This window comes from Callorhinus ursinus, unplaced genomic scaffold (genome assembly GCF_003265705.2).
Source record: "Callorhinus ursinus isolate GAN/ISIS: 27379988/994484 unplaced genomic scaffold, GSC_fseal_2.0 scaffold12, whole genome shotgun sequence".
NCBI lineage: Eukaryota > Metazoa > Chordata > Mammalia > Carnivora > Otariidae > Callorhinus > Callorhinus ursinus.
This window is the reverse complement of record NW_027397074.1, coordinates 68838231-68864719: the sequence shown is the minus strand read 5'-3', so window position 1 is coordinate 68864719 and position 26489 is coordinate 68838231. Positions and strand designations below refer to the sequence as shown.

The following is a 26489-nucleotide window of genomic DNA, read 5'->3' as shown; positions in this document are numbered from 1 at the left end:
CTCAGGTCATGATCTTGGGGTCCTGGGATTACCGTAAAACTCTCCCTTTCCTTCTTTGAAAACTTCTAAAATCCTTGGTTTCTCTGAGTGATTGCTTTCTTTCCCGGATCCCTACCCCCTCCCCTCAGCCACCCCAGAGTTTGACTGCTTTAAGCCCCATTCTGTTGTCTTTGTTCTTCAGGCAAACTGGTTCTTTGTAAATGACCAAATTTTCACCTTTTGGAAGCTCTTGATTTCTATTTTATATTCTTGTGCTGTTTCCAATTTTTTTTTCTTTTAACTTTTAATTCTCCCTTGTCATTCTCACACCACTATACATATCACAACTCATCCTTCTAACTCTGATTTTTAACTTTGGGACTATTCAGTTATCTCAGGGAATATTCTGTATTTCAAAATAAAATTCACTTTAATTACAAAATAAAACAACCGCATGATGCCTCAAATCCAAAAAGATTAGGAATCACTCAGCTATCATTTGACTCCCCAACCCCTTTTCCACACTTTCTCTTCTGCTTGAGGTCATCTCCCCAGCCCTGTATCTCTGTGTGGCGTAACATGACATGACAGTTTCTTCAAATGGAGCTTTGGAAGATGTACCTCGTAAAACAGTATTATTTAAAAGAGGGAAAAATAAAGAAAACACGACAGAACGTTAATATTTGGGAAATGTGGGTAATGAGAGTTCTTTACACTATTTTTGTAACTTTTCTAAAAGTCTAAAATTATATCAAAATAAACTTTTTTCTTTTTTTTTTTAAAGAAAGGTATCTGATAAGGTTTCTTCCATAGCCTATGTTTGATGTATTTCAGAATATTCAAGGGACTATATCTTACCGCCCAGATTTGTACATATCTGAAATGCAATTTTAGGGGCACGTGGGTAGCTCAGCCGTTAAGCGTCTGCCTTCAGCTCAGGTCATGATCCCAGGGTCCTGGGATTGAGCCCCACATCGGGCTCCCTGCTCGGCGGGAAGCCTGCTTCTCCCTCTCCCACTCTCCCTGCTTGTGTTCCTGCTCTCACTAACTCTCTCTCTGTCAAACAAATAAATAAAATCTTTAAAAATAAAATGCAATTTTAACACACTATTTAAGTTGCACAATTAAACACAATATATGAGAGGAAAACACCATGAAAATACTGTTTTTCCATCCATTTCACGGTTCTTCTAGTGTAAGAGACAAACTATTTAGGGCATTTTAAAATTCTGGGTACTCCAAAATTGTTTTTAAATGATTTGGGATTAGATGGCATCTAACTGCTTTTCAAAGGGATCTGTCTGCTATGCACTTGGTATAGTGGATTTCCATTCTTTCCTGCAGAATGCGGTTCGCGGCAGAAATCAATAGGGCTGTCTGTTTCACCGGCCTGTCATTTGTGCCCAGTGCCTCATCTCTTTCTACCTCTCTTCCCATCCCACCCTTCAACCTCTCTAACTACTTTTACTCAGCACTCTGTAAAAAAGCAAAGGCAAAGGTATTTCAGACTTCTCTGAACCAGTGGGATACTTAATAAATGATGCTTTCAATGTTTTCATAAAATAATACATAAAATAGGTTGTTTAAAGCCAGATATTGCTGGCATACACATATTGCTGGAGATCTTCATAACCACCCGCCCACTCATTTCTAGTAGAGCATTTTCACTTTCATCCATGAGCAGTCAGATTCTGTGGACAGCAAAACTGGGAGGAACTGCTAATAATTGAAAACATATTAGATAGTAACAATTTTTAAAAACAGCAGACTATTATCAGATATCCAGGAAGCCTAGGACAAGTTACTTAACCTCTGAGTCTCAATTTCAACATTTGTTTTTAAATGAAAAGAAAATGATAGTACCTGTGCTCAAAGGATATGAAGATTAAATGAGATCATCCAGATAAAGTGAGAAACACAATGCCTGGCACATAAATGCTCAATGTTAATTATGATGATGATGCCAGAATTCCTAGGTCTTTATGGTCCTCTCCTTCTTGACTCACTACCTGACTAGTCTTGCAAGGACTGGGTGTCAATTTCTTCATCTTTAAATTAGGCAACCAGCTCTAAGAATATGGTTTTCTTAACTGTATGCAAAAGGTTTTGAGCCAGGCATCTAAAAAGCCCTTCCTTTATTATATTAACTCTGGCAACTGAGATACTGTTCTCCTGGACATAAAATAAGGAGACTATAGAGCACCCACAATTCTAGCATAATTTCGTGATAATGCACAAATGGAGAGCCAGCAGATGGACCCAACTGTGACCCCTCCGAACAGATGTGAGAAGCAAGGTGAAAGCAACCTGTCACTCTAAATACCAATCCAAATGAAAAGGCATGCCTGGAGCCAGTGATGTTCAGCAGATCAGTCAACACTCCATTCAAAAAATTCACTCCCCAAAATAATAACATAGCATTTAATAAGTTTACTAAAACCTTTTTCTTAGCCTGGATCATCACGGGGGGGGGGGGCAGGCACAACATGTTCTTTATCTATAGATTCGTCTTTATTATATAAACTATCATGGCTTGGGGAGGGGCGGTTTGGTACAGAGGAGTTCCTGCTCTTGCCATTCTGGGCCAGTAAGGGCAGGACTGAAAGGTAATGAAGAGGGCACAAAACAGGGATTTGCCTATCTCCCAGCACCCTGGTAGCTGTAGTCAGTAATTCCTAGGAAGCTACTGGAATTTGGATGACATGTCCAACAGAGTTCAATGTAATCTAATCCACACATAATGGATAAGATTAAGTGTACAGTACTTTATTTTTTTTAAAGATTTTATTTATTTATTTATGAGAGAGAGAGAGGGAGAGAGAGAGAGAGAGAGAGAGAGAGGCAGAGGGAGAAGCAGGCTCCCAAGGAGCAGGGAGCCCGATGCGGGACTCGATCCCAGGACTCCGGGATCATGACCTGAGCCGAAGGCAGACGCTTAACCATCTGAGCCACCCAGGCACCCAAGTGTACAGTATTTTAAAAATCAAAGTAGGAAGGGCAGGCTGGGAAATCTAATCAAGGTATAAATAAATGTAAAGGCAAGCACTAGACTAATCAATAGCATTATCATATCAAAAGAAGAACTGCAAGAACCGCCTAAGGGAAAGTCTCAGAGCAAGACTGTGTCTACTGTCCAAACCAGGGACAGGAAAACCAAGAGGCTCAACTATATTCCCAGACAAGTCCAGAATTGAAACTTCATAACTAGGATAGAAATTTCACTCAACAGAAGAGCCTTTCTCAAAAAAGTCTAAAGTTAACGACAGGATTTGATTCTTGGAGGAATGCAGAGTAATGGATCAAAATCTCAACACAGCAGGAAGAAAAAAATTGCACAAGAAAGTCAAGGTGAAAATAGAAGCAAGGGTAAAATGTAGCTTAATTCTGAGTAATAAATGGAGCTTAAGACAAGAAGAATCCATTTGACCGTCCTAGGAATATTCTCTTTCAAATAGCCCACGGGTGATATTGGACTTGGAAAAAAATATCCTCCCACACCACTGGGCTCTCCAAAGGAAAAATAAATAAATAAATAAAGCCACAGTCATGTAGGCAGTTTGTTTTCCATAAAACAGAAAATTAAACATAGGTAAAAATACAGGAAATTAAATATAGTACAAAATAGAAGGTAAAGGTTATGAAACTCGACAAGGTGAAAACACAGATAAAGAAGAGAGACATGAGGTGGGAGAAGGGGTGGGGGAGGGGAGGAATGGCCAGGAGCATCGACATCCTATCTTCACCGCAGTGAGGGAGTCAGGAGACACTATCAAGAGCTGAAGGAAGAACTCAGTAGGACAATGTAACCATCAAAAATAGAGCAGAATGGAGAAAATGCTGTGAGGTAATCCTTACACAGAAGAAAGTAAAAAATGCCCACGTTTGATAAATTATTATCCAGAGTTATGGAGGAATTATTGCTTAATACCATAAACAAAATAGTTAAACTATAAACAAAAACAGTTAACTGTCTCTGAAAAGTAGGACTGGGGTAGGGAAGAGTGTGACAAAGGCCACTGATTTTTATTATAAATCCTTCTACTTGATTTTTTATCACATGAGTGTATACTTTGACTTCTACCAAACTAGACTTCAAAAACAAATTAACTACAATATTGCCTTCCAAATTGAGCCTTTGAAATATTTAAGTGACATACTGGAGCAAACTGTCACTAGAAAAATCAAATTCCTATCTTATGCCAAGAATCAAGAGAACAGCACAGTTCAAGTTTAGAAATCATCTTGCCTTGTGTAAGACTAACTTCCTCATTGGGAGCATGAAAGTTACAAAATTTTTTATGACTGCATGTATGTATTTTCTATATTTTCTGTATGTATTTGTTCTTTTTAATTCTGATATGCTGATAAAATTTGTAAATATTCATTAATATTAATAACAGCCCAAGAATCCAGTTAATAATAGTGCTTTTATAGAATATGTGAGAAAAACAAGCTTTACCACACAACGTCACAATGATTTAAGGATGAGTAACCACAGTACTAAGAAAACAATACTGTAAGCTCATTGAAGGCAGGGCTTGGTTCCATCAAGTCTTTATGAATAGTTGCTATTATAATTTGCTCTTTAATAAATGTTTGGGGGTAACTGGTTTGCATACTTTAATTACTAAGCTAAATCCAGGCATTACAGTTTCTGTGATTTCCCTATAAGGTTGCCCTGGCTATTCATCTCGTCTCTCACTTCCAAGTGCTCTCTTCTATACTTGTTCTGATGTGCTCTTGACCCAGCTCTGGGCTGGGTCAGTCAACCTTTACCAGATTTGCCTGCCAGTTTCCTGTTAGGTTTTACTGAAGGGAGGCAACAGCATAAATTGAGAAGAGAGAGGGAGAAGAATTTCCTTGCTATTCTCATTCCTATCAGTGTTGCTCCAACAAAGAGGCCAAACCTTTCTCCCAACTCCAACTGTGCCCCTTCTTCTCTGGTGGTGAAGCACCAGCTGCCTGGTATCCCACTCAGAGATCCAGTTACCAGCTGTGTGGGGGCCCCTCTGAGCTCCTAGAATCTTCTCTTCTGTTCCCCCAGCCCTAGGGGTGGTGGCTGCTTCCCATAATTATTAATATCCGGATTACCTCGGTGTCTGCTTTTTGCCACTTCAGTCTTCCAATATCCGTGTAACCCACTCCCAGAATGAAATCCTCTGAAATATCTCCTATGGTTTACTAGGTCTTCATTGATACAAAGGGAAGAAAATATGTACCCTCATCAGAAATAATTCATAGGGTCCTGGTAAGAAGCAAAAGTTTATTTTGACTTGTACAAGTCAAGATAATGAAATGTATTTTATACTGTCAATAAAGTAGATTCTAAGGACTTTTTTTTGTAAGTCCACCACTAGGGTTTGTATTTCCACACACTGATAGAAGTTGAATTCAAAATCTTGAGTCTGATGAATCATTAAAAAAAGGCTGGGTTAGAGATTATAATATGAACCATGAAGAGAGAAATGGGAGCCTTACAAGTAAGAAGAGGGTATAGACAGAAAGGGAGGTAGGAGATATAAATACAAACTTTTATCTGTTTGAGTGTATCCTACCTATTTTTTTTTTTATTTTTAGTAAGCTCTATGCCCAATGTGGGGCTTGAACTCAGGACCCTGAGATCAAGAGGCGCATGCTCTATGGATTAAGCCAGCCAGGCGCCCCATCTTACTTATCCTTTTTTTTTTTTTAAAGATTTTATTTATTTATCTGAGAGAGAGAATGAGAGACAGAGAGCATGAGAGGGAAGAGGGTCAGAGGGAGAAGCAGACTCCCCGCTGAGCAGGGAGTCCAATAGCGGGACTCGATCCCGGGACTCCAGGATCATGACCTGAGCCGAAAGCAGTTGATCAACCAACTGAGCCACCCAGGTGCCCCTTACTTATCCTTTAAGATACTTAATAAGTCTAACATTCCAGAAACCTTAGAATCAACATCACAGTAATACAATAAATGTCTTTTTATGGGATTAATAGTGACAGTCACAAAAAGATTTGTCATATTATTCAATTAATAGACTAGTTCAGGTGTTTGGACCAATCAAAGAAAATACGGTAGCAATGGCAGTTTTGACCCTCATCTACCACTCTAAGTTCTTGACAGACTACATAGGTCTATGCATATCTACCGAAAATCAACAGTGGGTACTAAGTATAATTTCCAGTGTGGCTGGTAGCAATTTAGAGTTATTATTTTTTCTTTAAAAAAGTAGGCTCCATGCCCAACATGGGTCTTAAACTCATGACCCTGAGAACAAGAGTCACAGGCTCTACTGACTGAGCCAGCCAGGCGCCCCTATTTTTTCTTATTATATAACTGGACACAAAGTGCACAAAGGTATGCAAAGTCTCTTCTCCATTCCACCTCATACTTGCTTTAAGGCTTTACCTCACTTCTACAAGCAAGGTGGTTAAGAGTGCAGAGTCTGAAGCTTAAGTATTATTGGATTCATGTCTTTGCCCTGCCATTCACTAGCACCTTAGAGAAGTTTCACTTGACTTCTATGCCTTAGTTTCATCATCTCTCAAATGGGGAAAATAATAGAACCTAGTTAATAAAATTACTGAGGACCAAATGAGTAAATATGTACAAGAGCTTAAAATGGGACATGGAATATAATAAGTACTACATAACTGTTACCTATTATTATCATTATTAATTCCACACAGAAATATAAGCAAAGCATAGAAATGTCAAAAGGAAAGTTACAGGATTTATTTTATTATTTTTTGTTGAATTTTGTTTGTTTAGGCAGGCTCCACACACAGCATGGAGCCCAACACGGGGCTTCAAGTCATGACCTTGAGATCAAGATCTGAGCAGAGATAAGAGTCAGATGGTTAACCTACTGAGCCACCCAGTGGTCCCCATGATTTATTTTTATATTGGGAGAAAAACTGCTTATAGATCACAAACTAAAAGGTTTTGGCCAAGTGTACCTGGCTGGCTCAATTGGCAGAACACTCCTGATCTTGGGGTTGTGGGTTTGAGCCCCACACTGGGTGTAGAGATCACTTAAAAATAAAATCTGTAAAAAAAAAAAAAAAAACAAAGTTTGGCCATTTAAGGAAGGACCTCTATCCGAGAGTATTTCTTGATCTTTTTTGGATTATGGATCCTTTTGAGGATGTGTGAAAACTACAGGCCTCTTCCCTAGAAAAATGCATATAAACACAAAATTTTCCAAAATATTTCAATGTTCTTGGACTCAAATCACAAATAGGTTATTTCATGATAATATAGCTAGACCAAAACTGAAACACTAGAGGGTGCCACAACCAAAGAAAAATGTCAAGAAAGCACAGGGAATTTCAGGTTGCTTAAAATTCTTCAACTGCAATATCCTTCCACAGAAAAGAATTAGGTGAATCTACTTCACCAAATGCTTTAAAATACATGAATTCTTCTATAGGTTCTAGATGAGCACTGTCCAGTAGAAATGTCTGCAATGGAAATGTTCTAAATTTGCACTGTCCAAAACACTAGGTGCTAACCACATGTGGCTATCGACCACATGAAAATGTTCTAAGGCATTAAAATTTAAATTTTATTTAGTTTTAACTGATTTTAACTTAACCACATGTGGCTGTGGCTACCACACTGAATTGTGCAGCTCTACATTTTTTTCCCCAGATTATTTATTTATTTAGAGAGCACGCACACAAGCAGGGGGAGGGGCAGAGGGAGAGAGAATCTCAAGCACACTCCCCGCTGAGCAAGGAGCCCCGACACAGGGCTCTATCTCACGACCCTGAACATGACCCAAGCTGAAATCAAGAGTGACATTTAACTGACTGAACCATCCAGGCACCCCTCTACATTTCTATTTTTAAGTTTCAAAATGACTTGCTTCTAATCACAGGCATTATACATCATTGTTAAAGAAAGTTCTAATACAATAGGCTTATACAGTAATTCAGACCAATCTGTCCCTCGTGAAAAAATCAACATTGCAAAGGTCTCTCAGCTGCCCTACAGATGTTCACAATCCAAAGTAAAGCTTTCTTTTACTCATTATAGAAGACCCTACCTGCCCAATTCCCCTATTAGGTTTCTTTAATCCCCTGGGTTATAAGCTTAAAAATATAAGTACAAATTAATAAAGTTAAGCAGGAAGCCATGTGCCATTTAAAAAAGCAAAAATCACATTTCAGTGAAAGTCACCAGTGGGTTAGGGAAGCACAGAGAAGACAAGGCGGCAAGGGCATCAAGTGGATATCATGAAGGAGATGAGTCTTCAGCCAAGAGTTCGTCAGTTGCCAGAATGAAAGAAGGGCACTGCAGGCAGAGGCAACAGCTTGTGAAGTCACATGGCGTAATGGGGGGGGGGGGAGGGGGAGGCATCAGGGAACATCCAGACAGTAGACTCAGGAAAAGTCTGCGGACCAAAGGAACACCACTCCACCACTCCTTCACTCCAGATTCTTGCTTTACACTGCAATTTAATCTGCTAACAATAAAGCTACTGCTGACCCACCTGTCAGAGGAAAGTAGTCTATCCACATTGTAAAACACCTTACAGCTTTCCACCCTGTGTTTATCACAGTGCCCTGAATGGAGGGTTGATGACAATGATAAAAAGGATTAGAAAATGCATTTGCAAATATTCAGATGCTTATTAACAGCCACAAATATCAATAAAAAGCAGGTGAGTTACTGAAGCTATCCCTGGGTTAGAACATGGTAGATAGGGAGGTTAGTATGCCCAGGTATTTGCTAATGGGTCAGAACACAGCTGGCTTTTTTTTTGCAGAAAAATCATTTGTCCACAGCTGCTCCCCAAATTACCAAAAATCAAATAAGTACTTGTCATGTGACAGCAGGATCAGAGGCTGCCTCAATTTCCATTCAGAGGAAATAACTTAAATTGCTGTAAGACCCACCCCTCTGTCTCAGACAAGCACAAAGGACACTTTTATTTCAGATCCTGCTTACTGTCAAATATAGCATTGTTGCCTGGCTGTTTCTGTGGTAGGCCTCAATCCTGCTGGATCTGTCATTACACAGCCAACATTCAGTTAGTTAAAGCTGTTTCTTAGATTCTGGTGGACAGTTCAATGCATCATTTTTCTTCTGAGATAACTGAACTAGCACTTGCCTCTGGATAAAATTATGAAGATATAAGTGTCAATACTACAGATCTAGGAATCTGCAATTCAATCATTCTGTCATTCATTTTACAGGTATTTCCTGAATTCTTACCAGATACTCCCAGATTATTTTAGTATTAGTGTTCCAAGAAAAACTATGATTGGTAATTTTTAATTTTTTTAGTTAAAAATGTATTATTAGAGAAGCAACAAGTTCTTTTTTGGGTAAATGAGAAAATACAGGTGAGAAAAACAAAAAAGAAACAGAAGTCACTACAACCTGAGACGGCCACACTACCAAGTTAACAATTTGGTATGTATGTTTCTAGCATCCCTCTTCTGCCAAGTTTCTTCTATGGTCGGTTTTATTTTGTTCGCTTTAAAAACAAAAGTGAGGCTATCGTGTACATACTATTTTTTTTAAAGGTTTTATTTTTAAGTAATCTCTACACCCAACACGGGACTCAAACTCGCAATTCTGAGATCAAGAGTCGCATGTCCTACCAACTGAGCCAGCCAGGAGCCCCAAGGTACGTACTATTTTATAAATACTTTAAAATTTAATATAGAATAAAACTGTTTATGTTATTAACATCTGCACATCATTTTCTAACGTTTGCAGAGCATCCCTTATAAATGTGTGCAGTAGTTATTTCATTAATTCCCTAAAGTCAATCATTTAGATTGATTTCCAAATTTTCACTATTATAAGTAGGACTGTGATGACAATTCTGATATTCAATAAATATCTGTTGAATAAATGAGTAAACGAATGATTGACTAAGGGAAAGTCTTTCACATATACCTGATTATTTCCTTAGTTTCTAACGGATATAAATCTGTTAATTGTTTAATCACATAGTTATGATTCTGGACTTGCTATTAGAGCAGGCATGGAAAAGTAATGCAGTAAAAACAGCAATCTAAACATAAAAGTAAGCACATAACATTTAGCAGTGGATGGAGGACAGAAAGAAAATTTTCACCTTGACAATGAAAAAGGGAAGTATAGCTCCCAAAAGGTAGAATATGGGAAGAGGGAAGTAAGTGCAGGGATACTTATACCATTTTGCAAAATGGCAGATTAAGACCTTATTGAAAGTTGATGGATCAAAAAAATAAAAGTTTACCACTTAAAATTATAAAGATAATAAGTCTATAAATAATATAAATATCAACTAATGGGAGACAGAGGAAGGGCAGAAAAAGTGAGTTGTTTCTTATTTTTCATATAAAAAATCTACAAGATATTTTCTAAAGTTGGTGTATAAGGAACAGAAGTTTATACATATTAATAAGTCTTATGAAAGTGACCTCGGGAGAAGCTACAAACAAAAAGAGTGAAATAGTTTTTAAACATTGTCTTTGGACAGTAAGGCTGGGGATGGAAGAAAAGAGATGAGGCAGGAACCGTGTTTTTTTCATCATGAGCTTTTTCCTGCTATTTGATTTTTTTAGGAAGTGCAAATAATACCCAGATGAAGGTTGGATAAAAAAATCTGTAACTATTCACTCTGACTCCCATTAACTATATCCTTTTTTTTTTTTTAAAGATTTTATTTATTTGACGGAGAATGAGAGAGCGCACAAGCAGGGGGAGCAGCAGACAGAGGCAGAAGTAGGCTCCCTGCTCAGCAGGGAGCCCAAAGCCGGGCTTGATCCCAGGACCCTGAGATCATGACCTGAGCCTAAGGTAGACGCTTAACCAACTGAGCCACCCAGGTGCCCCCAACTATATCCTTCTATCTTGATAACTGGTCAGGCTCAACTATCCACGGAGCTTTCCTTCAACCAGATGCAAACTAAAAAACACTGAAGACCTTGGAGACCATCTAGTTTGATTTTCTCGTTTTACAGATTTAGCTGAAACCCAGAAAGGTTAAGTGAGTTACTCAAAGTCACATCTCTAGTTAGCAGCAAAGCCAAAATTCAAACCCACAGCTCCTGGCTTCCAATCAAGTGCTCCATTCGTTCCGTCAGAGACTTACCCTCTTTGCCTGGAGTACAATCTAACCACTATTGGCTTGGGCTCCTTAACCGTTATCCCAAACTATCATGTCCGTATCTCCAAGCCAAAATTTGGGGTTTACTCAGGGTGCAGTGAATTTGTATTATAACAAATTTGCACTATAAATATGCATACTGAAGTACTTTCTCAAAAAACTGTACCTGCAGTCACCCACCCCAGGCTTCCTACCAGGCCTCCTGAAGCCCCCACCATCTCTGCCTGAAAGGATATAGCTACTTTAAGGACTGGTTCCCACAATCTCAGAGGCCTGACAGCATGCTTCCCAGCCATAGGAATAAATGCAATTCATGAAGTTTCCAAGCCATGTCTTTTGAAGCAACGGTCTCTGTGAGGACCAGGGTGGGCAACTGATTTCATCTTCTTCTTCACCCAGATGAAATGATTTAGCTAATTACCCACTCTCACTTTCAGTAGATGGAAAGAGAACAAAACTGTTAAAAAACAATTGTTTTGAGGAAAATGGAGAATTGTGCACACGATTTTTATGTTTGTAATCATTATACCATTTTATAAAAATTATTTTAAAACTGAATTTTAAATGCTATGAAAGTCCCTATTATTTATGAGATTATATTAGATTATTATGGAAACATGAAAATAAAAAACATGTAAAAATGGGAACCAAACCAATCACTGGAAATAAGTATATGCAGAATGGTCAAGATCTAATAACCAACACCTCAGTATCTACTGTATTTTCCATAAATTGTGCACAACTTGTGGATGGTGTATTCACCATCTCACTAAATAAAATAAGTAACACTGGATGGCTAAAGAATGGCTTGAGTGGGATGAGGCTAGAGGCAGTCCAGCCAGTCAGGTAACTAATTTGATGGTCCAGGCAGGAGCACTCATGGACGCCTGAGCTAAGACAATGGGGAGGAAAAGTGTGTGTGAAATACTCAGGTGGTAAAAATGGAAAGGATTTAGTGAACAACTGGATGTGAACAGTGAGGGCAAAGTAAGTCCAGGATGACGACCACTCCTCTGGCTGGTTAGGCAGTGGCTCATTAACCAAGGCAAGGAACAGGAAAAGAGCAGAACTGCACAGGAAGGCAGTTCATGACAATATTCACATGAGCTAGCGGAACAGAGACCCAGAGCTGGAGTGGAGGTGCAGGTTTAAGTGTGGCACGCACCAACAAGGAGATGGTAATGAAAGCAGACAGCATGAATCGAACTGACCAGGAAATGTATATAATAGTTGTAAATATGTAAAGTTGGACAATAAAAGAAGCAAACTTGGGGAATATTCAAAGGGTATATTAAAGAGGAAAAAACAATAACACATGAAGGAGAATGCAAGGGTTAGAAGAAGAAACGAGAATGAGAAGACAGCAGTGTCAGGGTAGCCAAATGAAGAGAGAAGCCAATACCCAGTGCCGTGAAAGGACAGTTGAGATAAGGACTTGCCAAGAGATTCAATACATTCATTCATCCAACACATACGTGATTATCACCGACTATGTCAAGCACTGATGCAGACACAGGAGACAGCAAAACAGATCCCTGCCTTCTTGGATTTGACATGCTACTGGAAGGAGATCAACAATAAACAAAAACCAAATATATATATACACACACATATATATACACATATGTATATGAATGTATATATGAATATATATATAAATATACGTGTGTGTGTGTGTAAATGAAATATTTCAGAAAGAAGGGAGGCGGGGGCAAGGTACTGGTCAAGGACTGCTTTTCTGACCAGATATCTGAACTCAGATCTGCAGGAAATGAGAGAGAGAGCATGAAATACTTGAAGGAAGAGTATCCCAGGCAGTTAAGAACAGCTAATGCAAATAATGCTGAGGCAGGACCAAGCCTGGAGTGATGGTGGAGTAGCAAAATAGCCCGTATGCCTGAAGCACCCTAAGTTAAGGGAGAAGAGGCAGAGGAGGCCAGAGAGGTTAGCCAGGGTCAGACTTGGGGGGCCTTGAGGGCTACCTAAGATCCTTGGATTTTACTCTGAATGAGATGGGCAGAGATGCAGTCTGATTTTCGGATTTATGTTTTTAAAGCCTCACTTGGCCTGCTATGTGTGAGCAGACTGAAGGGAGGGAAAAGGGTTGAAGCAGAAGACCAATTATAAGGCTAGTGAAAGATAAGCATGGCTTGGACCAGAGTAGCAGACAGAGGTGGAGGTGCAGGTGTTGAGGAGAGAGTTGCTGGATTTTCAGATGACTTGGATGCAGGGTAGAGTGAAAGAGAGGAGTCAAGATTGACTCCAAGGTTTTTGGTTTGAGCAACTGTTAGAACACAATAGCCATTTAGTGAAATGGGAATGAATGTCAGAAGAACAACTGAGATGCCTATTAGATATTCATGTGGAAATGCTGGGTAGGATGTACTGAATTGGTGGCTTACGTGTGTTGGTTTTTTTTTAACTGCTTTTAGATGCTTTCGAACTGCTTTTTAAAAACTATTTTTAATTGCTTTTTAACATTTATTTTTGCTCTTTTTTTGAAGAATTAAGAACTACACTATATTCTTAGGAAGGTTGAGATCAACATTTATTATCAGGGTTCATTAATTTCTCAACAAATAAAATATAAAAGTGCCACTATTATCTTTCCTAAGGTAACAATATAAACACTAGGTTGCAATAACCTATCATATCTCAGTTTACAGATTTCTGTCAATTTTCTTTATGGATGTCAAACGTCTATAAAAACAGGTAATTACACAAATAAGTTAAAGTAGCCACTGGAGAGATTCAAGAATGTACTTTATAAATTACTATATAAATATTTTTTCTTTCTTTCTTTTACTAAGAGCTGCTGTAGTGTAAGCAGAAAGAAGCCAGAACCTGGTGTCAGAAGTGCCTGATTTAAAAAAAAAAAAGAAGAAGAAGTGCCTGATTTTGATTTCTAGTTGCACAACCTTGGGGAAAAAAATCCTAAAATTTCTATGAGCTTCTGCAAAACTGAGAATAATGCCCACCTCATTGGGTAGTAATAGCTAACATTTATTGAGCCCTTATAACTATGTGCTAGATGCTTTTCTAAGACTTGTACATAATCTCATGTAACCCTCACAATTCTATGAGGTATTGTTAATTATTATCCTCATTGATATAAGATGAAATGAGGCACAATAAGGTTAAGTAAGTGTTCTAGAGCAAACAGGGAGTGGCAGAAACAAAATTTAAATCTTTTTTTTTTCACCACATCAAATTTATTATTCCAATGGCACTAATACAGCTGGAGGTGCTCACGGTGACACCGCACAGTTTCCTGCCTTCTAGCTTCTGTCCAAAGAGAAAGGTCTACCCGCTCGTTCCTTCCCCCTGGGGGGAAAATCCACTACGGGCCATTTACCCAAATAAACCTCTTAATGCATTATATATTTTTTTGGACATCTGAGTTTCTGAAATGGAAGAAAGTATTGAGTGTCCCATCCCATCTCCCCCACCCCCACTGGCCAAGTAAGTCCCTGTTGCCAGGGCATTTCTGTTGCCTCTGAAATCTTGAAATAAATATCGAAAGAAACGGCATCAAGTGTTCATGTTGAGTGATGGCACTGAGTGGGCCCCAGAACCTGTCAGGTGGAGCGTCCCCGTGGACAGTCTCGAGGTGTTATGGAGAATGCGAGAGCTTGTTGCTGTGGTCGATCGTCAGCCGGGTACAGGGGCTGTGCTGAGTCCCACCGGGGAGATGGGCTGCAGGGGAGGCTGCCTATAATTTGTCCAGGGCCTTGATGCCTTCCTTCAGGCCTTTGCGCTTGTGTGTTTCGGCCACCACCTAGCTGGGGCGGCTGGTGTTGTCGAAGGGATCCCCGGGCAGGATCTGCCAGTGGTCAAAAACGCACTGGGGGAAGGCCCGGCCGCCAGTGTTGGACCTCGGGTCAGCGGTGAAGCCAAAGGACTCATTCACGGGCAGATAGGCCGTCACGACAAACATGGGGGTGCCGGCCACCTGGGACTCCTCAAACACATGACCCCGCTTCCTGTTCAGGACACCATAGATGCCACCAACCACTTGTTCTGGACACTGAATCTCCACAAGGTAGATGGGCTCCATAAGCCGGGGCTGGGCAGTCAGCACACTAGCATAGAGGCAGCGCTGGGCAGTGGGGATGATCTGGCCCCCCCCACGGTGGATGGCATCCGCAGGCAGGGTCACGTCGTGGACATCAAAGCGCACACCACGCGTATTCTCTTCGCACAGAGCCCCTTCTTTGGTGGCCCACGGGAAGCCAGCTACCACGCTATCTTTGATCTCGTTGAGGTACTGCACACCCTTGGTGATGTCAGTGAGGACGTTGGGGCCAGTGCCGTCGGGCCCAAAGCACCAGATCTTGCGAGCCTCAGCCACATCCCACTCATACTTCTCGGCCAGATAGTGGGCCCGCTGCTTGAGCTCCTGGTGGGTGGACACCTCGCCCTTGTCAATGTCCTCAGCCAGGCCATCAGGGAAGGGTCGAGCCTTCATGTACAGCCGGTTGTGCTTGTTGGGGGACTTGGACAGGCAGAGCACATTCGACTCCTCACTGACAGTCTCATGATAGGAGACTACAGGATCAGATTTCTTGATGGGAATGCACGCATGGTCCTCCTCCAGGTCCTTCAGACAGATCTCCAGGTGCAGCTCCCCAGCCCCTGCGATGATGTGCTCCCCGGACTCCTCAATGATGCACTGCACCATAGGGTCCGACTTGGCCAGCCGTTTCAGACCCTCCACTAGTTTGGGAAGGTCAGCTGGATTCTTGGCCTCCACAGCGACCCGGACAACAGGGCTCACGCTGAACTTCATCACCCGCATGTTGTGGGCATGCTCAAAGGTAGTGATGGTGCCAGTCTTCACCAGGAACTGGTCCACGCCCACCAGACCCACAATGTTCCCACAAGGCACATCTTCAATAGGCTCCATGTAACGGCCCATCAGGATTGTCCTATGGATGGGTTTCAGGTAGAGGTCCTCCTTCTTCCCAGGGGTGTAGCTGGGGCCCATGATCCTGACCTTCAAGCCAGTGGACACCAGCCCAGAGAACACACGACCGAAAGCGTAGAACCAACCTTTGTCGGAGGTTGGCACCATTTTGGAAATGTACATCATGAGGGGGCCTTTGGGATCACAGCTTTTAATGCCCATCGCTGCCTCGTCATCCAGGGGCCCCTCATACAAGAGCTCACGGCGGTATTTTTGGGCCGTCACGGGCGAAGGCAGATGGATGGTGATCATCTGCAACAAAGCGTCCCCAGCTGGTAGGCAGTGGCGCATCACAGCCTTTAGAAGTGGTTTGTCTTCTTTGTCTTTGTCTTCGCTGTCCAGCTTGATATCCAGCTTTTCAATAAGCTTTGCCGTCTCCTCTTTCTTGAAATTCATGATAGCGTCAAACACCTTGAAAATAGGGTCCAAGATGAGCTGGCAGAATGTCCGTGGTAGCTTCTTGCCATCAGGGCTGGTGGCTGACTTGCTGAATTTGCCATTGGCTGGATCGAAGTACCGGTCACCCCACAGCTTCTTCATCATGTCCTCCACTTTCTTGGCCCGCTCAGCAGGCCCCAGCTGGCCCTCGCCCTTGGCAGCAAATTTGGCCACATACATCTCTGCAAACTGCTTCAAGGTAAAGGCCCAAGCATGGAGTCCAGACCCAAAGCCGACAATCCCAAGTACAGGGTCGATCATGATGTTGCCCATGGGTCCACTCTCTCCCTCCCCATAAGTGGAAATGATGACATTGACATTCTCCACAATGCGCTGGAAAGTCTGGTAGAGCTCCTCAGGCTCCAGCTGCAGCTCCAGCAGAGCCCAGTCCATCTTGTTCATCATCAGCACAGGCTTGATCCGCTCAGCAATGGCCTGCTGCAGCACCCTCTCTCTCTGCACGCACACACCAGACACACAGTCCACCACCACCAAGGCACTGTCGGTGACACGGAGGGCGGCAGTCACCTCCGAGGAGAACTCCACGTGTCCGGGGGAATCAATGAGATTGATTAGAAAGCCAGAGCCATCCTTGCTCTTCTTGATAAAGTTCAAATCGTTCTCCGAGAGCTCATAGAAGAGGGAGATAGCCGTTGACTTGATGGTGATGCAACGCTCCTGCTCGTCCTTCCCGGTGTCAGTGAAGCGGGTCTCTCCAGCGGGGGCAGAGGCGATGATGCCGGCCTTGCACACCAGCGAGTCCGTCAGCGTGGACTTGCCGTGGTCCACGTGGGCGATGATGGACATGTTTCGGATGTTGGCCTTCTTGTCCATGATGGCCTGGATCCGGTCTACTGTGAAGTTCACCATGGTGGCGGATGGCGGTGGATTCTCCCAGGCAGACCCGAGCGAGGAGAGTCGCGCCGAGGATGGCGGCGACGATGGCGGAAGAGCAACAAAATTTAAATCTTGACAATATGCATACTGCTTTATAGTTTACAAAACATGTTCACATGTTATTTTTTTAAAAATATTTATTTATTTATTTATTTGACAGAGAGAGCGCGCACACAGAAGCAGGGGGAGCTGCAGGCAGAGGCAGGCTCCCCGCCGAGCAGGGAGCCGGATGTGGGGCTCGATCCCAAGACCCCGGAATCATGACCTGAGCCGAAGGCAGCCGCTTAACCGACTGAGCCACCCAGGCACCCTGTTCATATTTTATTTTTTAAAAGTAGGTGTAGTACACGGGCGCCTACGTCGCTCAGTTAAGCGGCTGCCTTCGGCTCAGGTCATGATTCCGGGGTCTTGGGATCGAGCCCCACATCCGGCTCCCTGCTCGGCGGGGAGCCTGCCTCTCCCTCTCCCTCTGCCTGCAGCTCCCCCTGCTTCTGTGTGCGCGCTCTCTCTGTCAAATAAATAAATAAAATCTTTAAAAAATAAATAAAAATAAAAGTAGGTGTAGTACAGTATTAGAACAAACTGAAATCACTTTTTGTAGGTCCAACACAGTCAAATGAATTTTAGGTTCAACCTTAACTATTATGCTATAGCCACTTAAAAAAATGAAATGTGAAAAAAATTTTTTAACTATAAGTCACTATGGAAGGTATTATTTTAAGCAACAAATAGAACCACACTAAGAATTATTAATACAGCTGTGACACTGAAAGTGGTATGAAAGGGAGCAGACAATATATATGGGAATCCACTCAAACTGCACATCAATCAATAATCAATAGTCAAGAAAAAGTCCATTATATATAACCCACATTTCTATTTGCAGCCTTGGCATTTTGAGGATTAATCTTCTGAGCAGTATGGAGACAATCTCAGGCTGACATCATTTTCCCCGTGGCACTCATCACCATCTGATGCAATATTTGTTTATTAGTTCTTTTTTTCTCAACCCACTAGAAAGTAAGCTCATGAAGGCAAAGAGTTTTCTGTTTTATTCAGTGCTTTACCTCAACTTTACCCTAGAACTGTTCAATGATCACTCAAATTCATGTGCTGAAAACTGAGATATATAGAACTTACTAAATGACTTGGACTAAGAATACATGAAATACGTTTTTTAAGACAAAGATAAACAGTACCCAGAGATTTTGTAATATAAATAACAAATAAAACAAACCTTTCTAAATGACATAGGTAATAACAGTTTCTATCCATAAATACTTCAAAAAGCATCAGACATCTAAATTTTTAATAGTACCCATTCAGAAATAAAAATCCCCACATTCACTGTAATCCATTAAAATAAACTATCTTGAATTACTTACAAAATTAAATTTAGGATAGCATTTAATCAAAGTTACAAACAGTAATAAGAAGGAAAAAATCATCTTAGAACCCTAGATTAGAAAAGGAAGTTAGAGGGACACCTGGGTGGCTTAGTCGGTTAAGTGCCTGCCTTCGGCTCGGGTCATGATCCCGGGGTCCTGGGATCAAGCCCCACATCGGGCTCCTTGCTGAGCGGGGAGCCTGCTTCTCCCTCTGCCTGCTGCTTTCCCTGCTTGTGCTCTCTCTCTCTCTCTCTCTCTCTCTCTCTCTGACAAATAAATAAAATCTTTATTAAAAAAAAAAGAAGAAAAGGAAGTTAGAGAAAAGTAAAAAAGCACATATGTTTCAAGACTGAAATAAATGAAATTTAGAAAGTGGTTGAATATAAAATTAAAATGATTTCTTAAAAGTAGGAATAACATTTCCATTTTAGAATTTGTTTAACCTGTACAAGATATCCCTAAACTAAGGGGGGTAGGGGAATGCTACCCTAAGTTTCTAAAGGAATAAAAGCTCCCTAAATAACATTTACACTATATTTCCTGTTCGAAAAACAACAACAAAATTTTTCCATGACTATCAAATGTTGCATGTTTAGAATAAATATTTGAAGAATTATAGAGCACTAAAAAGAATAATCATCCTGTAAGAATAAAAAAAATTTTTTTTCCACTACCAGTTATTCCATGTGATCTTTAATAAAATGGTAAAAAACAGAAGGGTAAAAGGGACCATCCGATGTAATTTACCATATACATTTATGAGCAGCCGCTTGGTCCTGGCCACAATAGACATCCTGCAGCTGGCTGTCAAACCACTAAAAGCTGCTTGTCACCCACCTTCCTAGCCTCTTAGAACTGAGCTCACTTGGGTCAAAACAAGTCAACTGCGTTTCTCACCAGCAGTAATACACTGGAATAAAAGTGTCAAGTATAATTCTGGCTGCCAAGATTTTGTTCTTAAGAACAGACTTGTAACTATTAAAGGGGACATTAAATTAGAGTGATTGCCTAAAAGAAAAGGGCTATCTGCATCTGTAGCTTAATTGGAATAATATTTCTGAGGTCTTGATCTGTAATCAGACCAGAGGAAAGAGAAGCAACTGGGGGGGAAAAAAGCAACAAATATCACTACCCCAAAAGGAGGGGAATAAAGGGTAAACTATTTTTTAAAAATGACTGTGCCAGGGACGCCTGGGTGACTCAGTCATAGTCTGCCTTCTGCTCAGGTCATGATCTGCAGGCCTGGGCTCTAGGCCTGCATCGGGCTCCCTGCTCAGCAGGTAGCCTGCTTCTCCCTCTCCCTCTGCCTGCCGCTCCCCTTGCTTGTGCTCTCTCGCTCTCTCTGACAAATAAATAAATTAAATCTTTTTTAAAAAATGAAAAATAAAAAATAAATGACTATGCCAGTAGCAGTATGTAAATAAAACTAGGGTTATACTTTAAAACAGATTCCATGTGTTATGCAATAAGGAATATTCACTCTGACTTAGTATAATTATAAATCATTAGTACTGAGGAATACTACAGAAGTATTAAAGTATGAAGTAGACTGATGTGTACTGACACAGAAAACATCCACAATGTACACTGTTGGAAACTGAAAAAAAAAAAACAGGTTATAAAATCTGCTAGAATGAATGTGGTCTCATTCAGAAAAAAAATTATGGATATGGTTATGAGCAAACAAAATAATCTCTACAAAGACATACTGAAACTATTAAGGATACTCTTCTGTGCAGAATTATGAAGACTATTTCTTTTATATAATTTTCTTCTCCCTTTAAAATAATAAGTACGTAATTACTTTTATAATGGGGGTGGTGGTGGTGATTTCCAGGTCTAGGAAAGAAAACAACAAATACCGTAATAAGCCCTTCTCTCCCCCTTTACCAAATGAAAAATCTGAGAATGGCCTCCAAGCTCATGGAATCACAGAGACACATATACAGACCGCCAAAGCTGCATGATGTTCTTTGGGAATTCTTTCTGCTTTTTTAAATTTTTTAAAAAATTTATTTATTTGTCAGAGAGAGAGAGAGCACAAGCAGGGGGAGCGGCAGGCAGAGGGAGAAGCAGACTCCCCGCTGAGCAAGGAGCCTGATGTGGGACTCGATCCCAGGACCCTGGGATCATGACCTGAGCCGAAGGCAGACGCTTAACTGACTGAACCACCTAGGTGTCCCATCTTTAAACAGAATTCTATGTGGAACCTGAAAACATGAGATAAAAGTAGAACTTCTCTTATTGAAGGAGCTGGGAAACATAGACAGCTATAACCATTCATCCTCCTCATCTCCTGCAAGCCCTCTGAGGTTCCTGAGGACTCCACGGAGCACAAGTGGAAACTCCCTGATGTAAGTCTTCCATCGTGCAGTTGGGAAACTGCGGCCTGAGAATTAGTCTCCTGTTAAGGCCTCTGCCATACAGACTGGCCCCAAGGTCATTTTATCTGCTAGGCATGAGAGACATAGTCCCTGAGCCGTGTCTTTTCAAATACATCCAGAAAAGCGTAGAGAAAGCAGAAAAGACATATGAATTGGCTCCAAAATAGCAAAAAAAAACCCTTGCATAATAAAAATTATATATAATTAGGGCGCCTGGGTGGCTCAGTTGGTTAAGCGACTGCCTTCGGCTCAGGTCATGATCCTGGAGTCCCGTGATCGAGTCCCGCATCGGGCTCCCTGCTCAGTGGGGAGGTTGCTTCTCCCTCTGACCCTCTCCCCTCTCATGCTCTCTCTCACTTTCTCTCTCTCTCAAATAAATAAATAAAATCTTTAAAAAAAATTATATATAATTATATATATAAAAAGGGAAAAGAAACATAAAGGAAAAAGAAACATATATAAAAAGGGAAAAGAAACATTATATATATAAAAAGGGAAAAGAAACATAAAAATATATATAATTATATATATAAAAAGGGAAAAGAATCATGATATTCAACATGATTCAAGCACACAACTCCTTAGTGGCTTTGCCAATGTATGTTTTTCTATTGTCTGAGGGTCATGTTTAGCTATACATATCCATCAAAGTAATAGAAACTGGAATGTGCCACTGAGAAAAACAAGTGGGGAAAAAAGCAGATAAAGGACAGTTTTGGAGACCAAAAAGTCAAAAAAGATTTGTTGGTCAAGTAGATAGCTAGAGATGCTGAAGATAGTGAAATACACCCATGGAGGGTAAAATCAAAGTCCATAAGGACTCCAAACAGCCTAAAAATAATAAATTCTCATTGGACAAATTTCACACTAAACTTAGTATGGAAATGAGCATATGACATGCAACACATACAAATGTGGATAATGAAAGGTGACTTCTGCATCAGCCTGACCACACCTGTATTTAGTGCTGGGCACTTTACTTTTTTAAGCACTGGGACTGTGAAAAGCCCAATAGTATAAGAAACAGTTGGAAAACATGGATATGTCTAAGCCTAGAGAAGAAAGGACTTTAGGAAAATGACCTCTCAAATATTAAAGGGCTAACATGGGGAAGACGAATCATAAATAGTATGTGGCCCCAATAAGAAAAAAATAGTTAAGGAGTTAGGGTAGGTAGGGCAGAATTCTGGTTAACAGATCATTTTTTTCTAACAGGGGTGTGAAGACAGAGTGAGTTGTCAGAAAACAGGGAGTTCTCCCATCACTAGACACCTTCATACAAAGCACACATAACCACTTGGGGGCACTGGAGAAGTGGACTTGTGCACATCCTCATTCAAACTAATACACAGAAAGTAAGGGAGCACAAACTCAAATTCTGCAACATGGGGTCCACAGGTGTATATTAGGAAGGCTGTCTCAGGCGAAATGGATACATACCCCAGATAAAAATCTGATTCAATCCTTGCCCTTCACTTATTGGAAGAAAATAATCTTCTGATACATAATTCTCCTGCATTTGGGGGTGTGTACAAATGTACACACAGAATTACACAGATGGTACAAAACTAGCTTTAACCAAAGGTTTAGTGTCTTTGAGAACTGTAACAGTAGAAGCTGAAAGGCTTTCCTAGAGAAATGTAAGAAAAAAACCAAAACTCTTCTGCTATCATAGTCTTAAAACATTTTCTACACTTTCCTGGGATGCCTGTGTGGCTCAGTTGGTCAAGCATCTGCCTTCAGCTCAGGTCATGATCTCAGGGTCCTGGGATCAAATCCCGCATCAGGCTCCTTGCTCAGCAGGCAGCCTGCTTCTCCCTCTGCCTGCCGCTCCCCCTGGTTCGTGCTCTCTCTCCCTCTCTCTGACAAATTAATAGATCTTAAAAAAAAAATTATACACTTTCCTTATTATTAACAAATTGCAAAGGAAAGCAGTTTTTATTAATGTACTGCTTCATCTCTGAAGATTATGTAGAGTGAAACTGATAATGCAACAACACGTTTACTGAATGCTGCAATTTCAATCATTCATAATATAGCCAAGAGACCCTGGGAAAGGATTTAATTTTGTCTTACTTTGCCTTTTAAATTTGTATGTTATTCTAACAAGTGTAGTTCTGATTCCCTAGGCTAACACAGGAGATGTGGTAGAGCAGGGTAAAGAGAGTAAGAACAATAGGGAGGAATCAATCAATCAATCAAAGAAAGAAAGAAAAGAAAAAGCAGACAAGAACAAACTACAACGAGTTGTTATTATGGAGGGACAGCCAGCCCTACAGATCTCAACCACTCATAAGGGCATTATTCTATCACAGGACAAGCATTCCTTTACATATCTGAGTAATGTTTTTCACAAAGCATGAGCGACCTAAAAATACATATGGCAGTCGCTCTGGAAGACAGTTTGGCAGTTTATTACAAAACTAAACATACTCTTACTATATGATCTAACAATTACACTCGTTGGTATTTATCCAAATAAGTTGAAAACTTATGTACACGCAATAACCTGCACATAAATGTTTATAGTAGCTTTACTCAATAATTGCCAAACTGGGAAGCAACCAAGATGTCCTTCAATAGGTGAATGAATAAACAAATTGTGGTACATCCAGACAATGGAATGTTATTCAGCAGTAAAAAGAAATGAACTACCAAGACACAAAAAGACATGGTGGAACCTTAAGTGCCCACTGCTAGGTGAAAGAAGCCAATCTGAAAAGGCTACATATTGTAACAATTCCAACTTTATGACGCTCTGTAAAAGGCAAAACTATGGGAACAGTGAAAATATCAGGGTTTGGAATAAGGGAGGGAATGAGTACAGAGGATCTGGGAGCATTGAAACCATTCTGTATGATACCATAATGGATGATATGTCATAATACACTTGCCCAGGGATGCCTGGGTGCTTCAGTCAGTTACGCATTTGCCTTCAGCTCAGGTGGTAATCCCAGGGTCCTGGGATCGTGTTCCACCTCAGGGTCCTTACTCTCAGCAGAGAGCCTGCTGCTCCCTCTGCCTGCCACTCCCCCTGCTTGTGCGCTCTCTCGCTCTCTGACAAATAAATAAATAAAATCTTTATAAAAAATAATACACTTGTCAAAACACACAATATATATACCTGTACAATATACTGAATCCTAATGTAAACTATGGCCTTAGTTCATATTGGTTCATCAACTGTGAGAAATTTACCACACTAAAGCAAGATGTTAATAGAAGGAAGGGGTGGCGAGGGGGTAGACAGGAACTTACTATAGTTTCTGCTCAGTTTTTCTACTAAAACTGCTCTAAAAAATAAAGTATATTAATTTTTAAAATATGTGTCAAAAATCAATGTTCCCATAAGAAATCATGGTAAAGGTGGGGTATCGGGATTTTCAGGCACAGCCAGGGGCTCCTCTACTCTAAATCATAGCCTTTAGCCTTTTGTTAGATAATGCTGAATAGTTAGATATTATATGTGATATTTATTGTTATACCTTACATAATATATATTTATTCTTAAAATATGGTTTATATGTAAAGTATGCATAGCTTAATTTATATAAAGCTAAATACATTTGAATGTATAGGAGGCATGGTGGTGGGAAAGACTGAAGAAATCAGGGAGGTGGGACAGCTTCATCTAATGAAAAGATGATGTTGCTGTCAGAGCTTTCTCAACACTGCTAATAACGTTCTAACTAAAAAGTGCACAAGAGTTCAAACAGGCACTGAGGCCAAAAGAAGTTCCAATACTGTTCAGTAATCAGTGCTTTCCACAGTAATATCAAGGTGCCAAGAAAAGATAAAATTATACAAAGTACATAGTATTCTGGTTTAAACTGTACAGAAATACACATTGTAGGCTTTTTTTTTTTTAAGACTTTTTTTGGGGACGCCTGGCTGGCTTAGCAGAGCAAGTGACTTGTAATCTCAGGGTCATGAGTTCAAGCCCCACATTGGGCATAGAGCCTTGTTAAAACCAAACCAAACCAAACCCCACTTTCTCATATAGTTAGAATTATACAGCATGTAGTCTTTTCAGATTGGCTTCTTTCACTTAGTAATGCATATTTAAGGTTCTCCATGTCTTTTCATGGCTTGATAGCTCCTTTCTTTTTAGTGCTAAAATATTCCATCGTCTGGATGTACCGGTTACCAATTCTTTCTTTCACAGATCTTGCCTTTGGTGTTGTCCCTAAAAAGGCATCATCATACCCAAGGTCACCTATATTTTCTATGCTATCCTCTAGGAGTTTTATAGTTTTACATTTTACATTCAGAACTCTGATCCACTTTAATTTTGGGGAAGGGTGTAAAGTCTATTTAAATTCATTTTTTTGGCATGTGGATCTCCAATTGTTCTAGCACCATTTGTTGGAAGAGATTCTCTTTGCTCCATCCTATTGCCTTTACTCCTCTGTCAAAGATCAGATGACTATATTTATGGGGATCTATTTCTGGGCTCTCTGTTCTGTTCCACTGATCTGTCTATTCCTTCAATACCACACTGCCTTCATCACAGCAGCTTTATAGACAGTCTCGAAGTCAAGTAGTATCAGTCTTCCTACTTTGTTCTTCTCCTTTTAATACTGTGTTACCTATTCTGGGTCTTTTGCCTCTCCATGTAAACTTTAGAATCAGTTTGTCTGTATTCATAAAATAATTTGCTAGGACTTTGACTGGGATTGCACTGAATCTATAGATCAAGCTATGACTTTTATGCACACGTGTGCGTGTTTGTGTGTACGCGCAAAAAGGTGTTTTTATTAAAGCACAGGGGACAGGACCCATAGGCTCAAGCTATGACGTCCTGACAATACTGTCTTCCTATCCATGAACATGGAATCTGTTTAGTTCTTGATTTCTTTCATCAGAGTTTTGTAGTTTTCCTCATACAGACATTGTCCATATTTTGTTATATGTATACCTAAGTATTTCATCTTTTTCATTTTTTAAAATAAAAAATGGCTAAAACCAAAACAGTACTTAATGTTTAGAGATAAACATCATAAACATCACTTATCTGTAAATTTGTTTACTATAAAAATCTCTGTAAGTTTAAAAAATGCTTAACAATACTACCTCTTTCTAGATGCCATTTATAGTATTTCTATACTAAGAAATATGCCACAATATTTCATATAAATAGTAAATTTGCCAGGTATGTGTCTAATATGTAATGCTCAGTCATTTTCTATTTCTTACAAAGAATCAACTAAAATGGTTTTACAGGCTTTATGTGGCTACTTTGCAATTTTGTGTAATCCATAAAACTGCATCCTTATATATTAAAAGGTACCAAAAATACATAGACTTAAGTAGGAAGAAGGAAAGCAAAAAACACTCCCAAATAT

The 26489-nt window shown here is 40.3% G+C and overlaps 2 protein-coding genes across 9 annotated transcripts in view; both read right to left on the bottom strand.

The window, feature by feature from the left end:
- The window catches only part of NRF1 (nuclear respiratory factor 1), a 147727-nt gene that overhangs the window by 99154 nt on the left and 22084 nt on the right, over positions 1-26489 (bottom strand). The window lies entirely within an intron of this gene.
- On the bottom strand, positions 14268-17434 carry LOC112818502 (elongation factor 2-like). Its single transcript, XM_073899185.1, has one exon. It carries the CDS (start codon positions 17343-17345, stop codon positions 14850-14852), a length of 2496 nt encoding a protein of 831 aa, XP_073755286.1. The 5' UTR covers positions 17346-17434; the 3' UTR covers positions 14268-14849.